The 688-nt window shown below is 66.6% G+C and overlaps 1 protein-coding gene across 1 annotated transcript in view; it reads left to right on the plus strand.

Moving 5' to 3' along the window:
• Window positions 1-663: 663 nt before the first annotated feature.
• AMSG_07335 (uncharacterized protein) overlaps window positions 664-688 on the plus strand; it is a gene marked incomplete at both ends in the record, with an annotated part of 702 nt that continues 677 nt past the window's right edge. Inside the window, one exon of the mRNA XM_013900791.1 lies at window positions 664-669. Coding sequence (XP_013756245.1) covers window positions 664-669 — 6 coding nt within the window. The remainder of the gene's footprint in view (window positions 670-688) is intronic.

Here is a 688-nt window from a genome sequence, read left to right on the forward strand (position 1 = left end):
CGACGCCCGCGCCGTCGATCTTATGCGCCGGGCGTTTGCTGCGCTCCCCGAGCTCATCGAGTCACTGCGTGCTGTCCGCGCCGAATCTGATCCGGGCTACACCGGAAGCGCCAACTCGGACCTCGACAGGCTGTACAAGCACGTCATTGGCATTGTCAATCTCGTTTCGGCCCGGCTTCCGGCGGTCGCCGCCGCCGTTGCGGCTGGCTCGTCCGGCGCTGCGAGCTCACCGGCTCGCCGGCCCGGCACTGCGCCGGCTGCGTTGCGGGCCCGTACCCAGACCACGCCATCGAGTGCATCGCGTTCACGTCGGGCTGACGCCGGCCTCTCTACATCAATCTCGGCGGCGGCACTGGCCGCAGCCGCCGCGGCCGACGGCGACGGCGACGACGACTATGACTACGAGGTCTACGACGTGTACGAGGCGTACGAGGATGAGCTCGACCGCGAAGCCATCCATCGCCGCGCGCCCCCGCCACAGCCCATCCCTGCGCCGACGTCACCTGCTTAGCTTCCCAGCCTCCTTTCCACCCCCCCCCCCCCCCCCGGAAATAATCTAAACTTTCCGTCCTTGAACTTGGGGCGTGGGGAGTCATTATCTGAATGTTCTACCGGAGGCACCCGAATCGGCGGCGACGCGCCAGATCCTGAATTGGAGCTGGTATGCGCGTGCATCGAGGAGAACCAA

This window comes from Thecamonas trahens (genome assembly GCF_000142905.1).
Source record: "Thecamonas trahens ATCC 50062 unplaced genomic scaffold supercont1.34, whole genome shotgun sequence".
NCBI lineage: Eukaryota > Apusomonadida > Apusomonadidae > Thecamonas > Thecamonas trahens.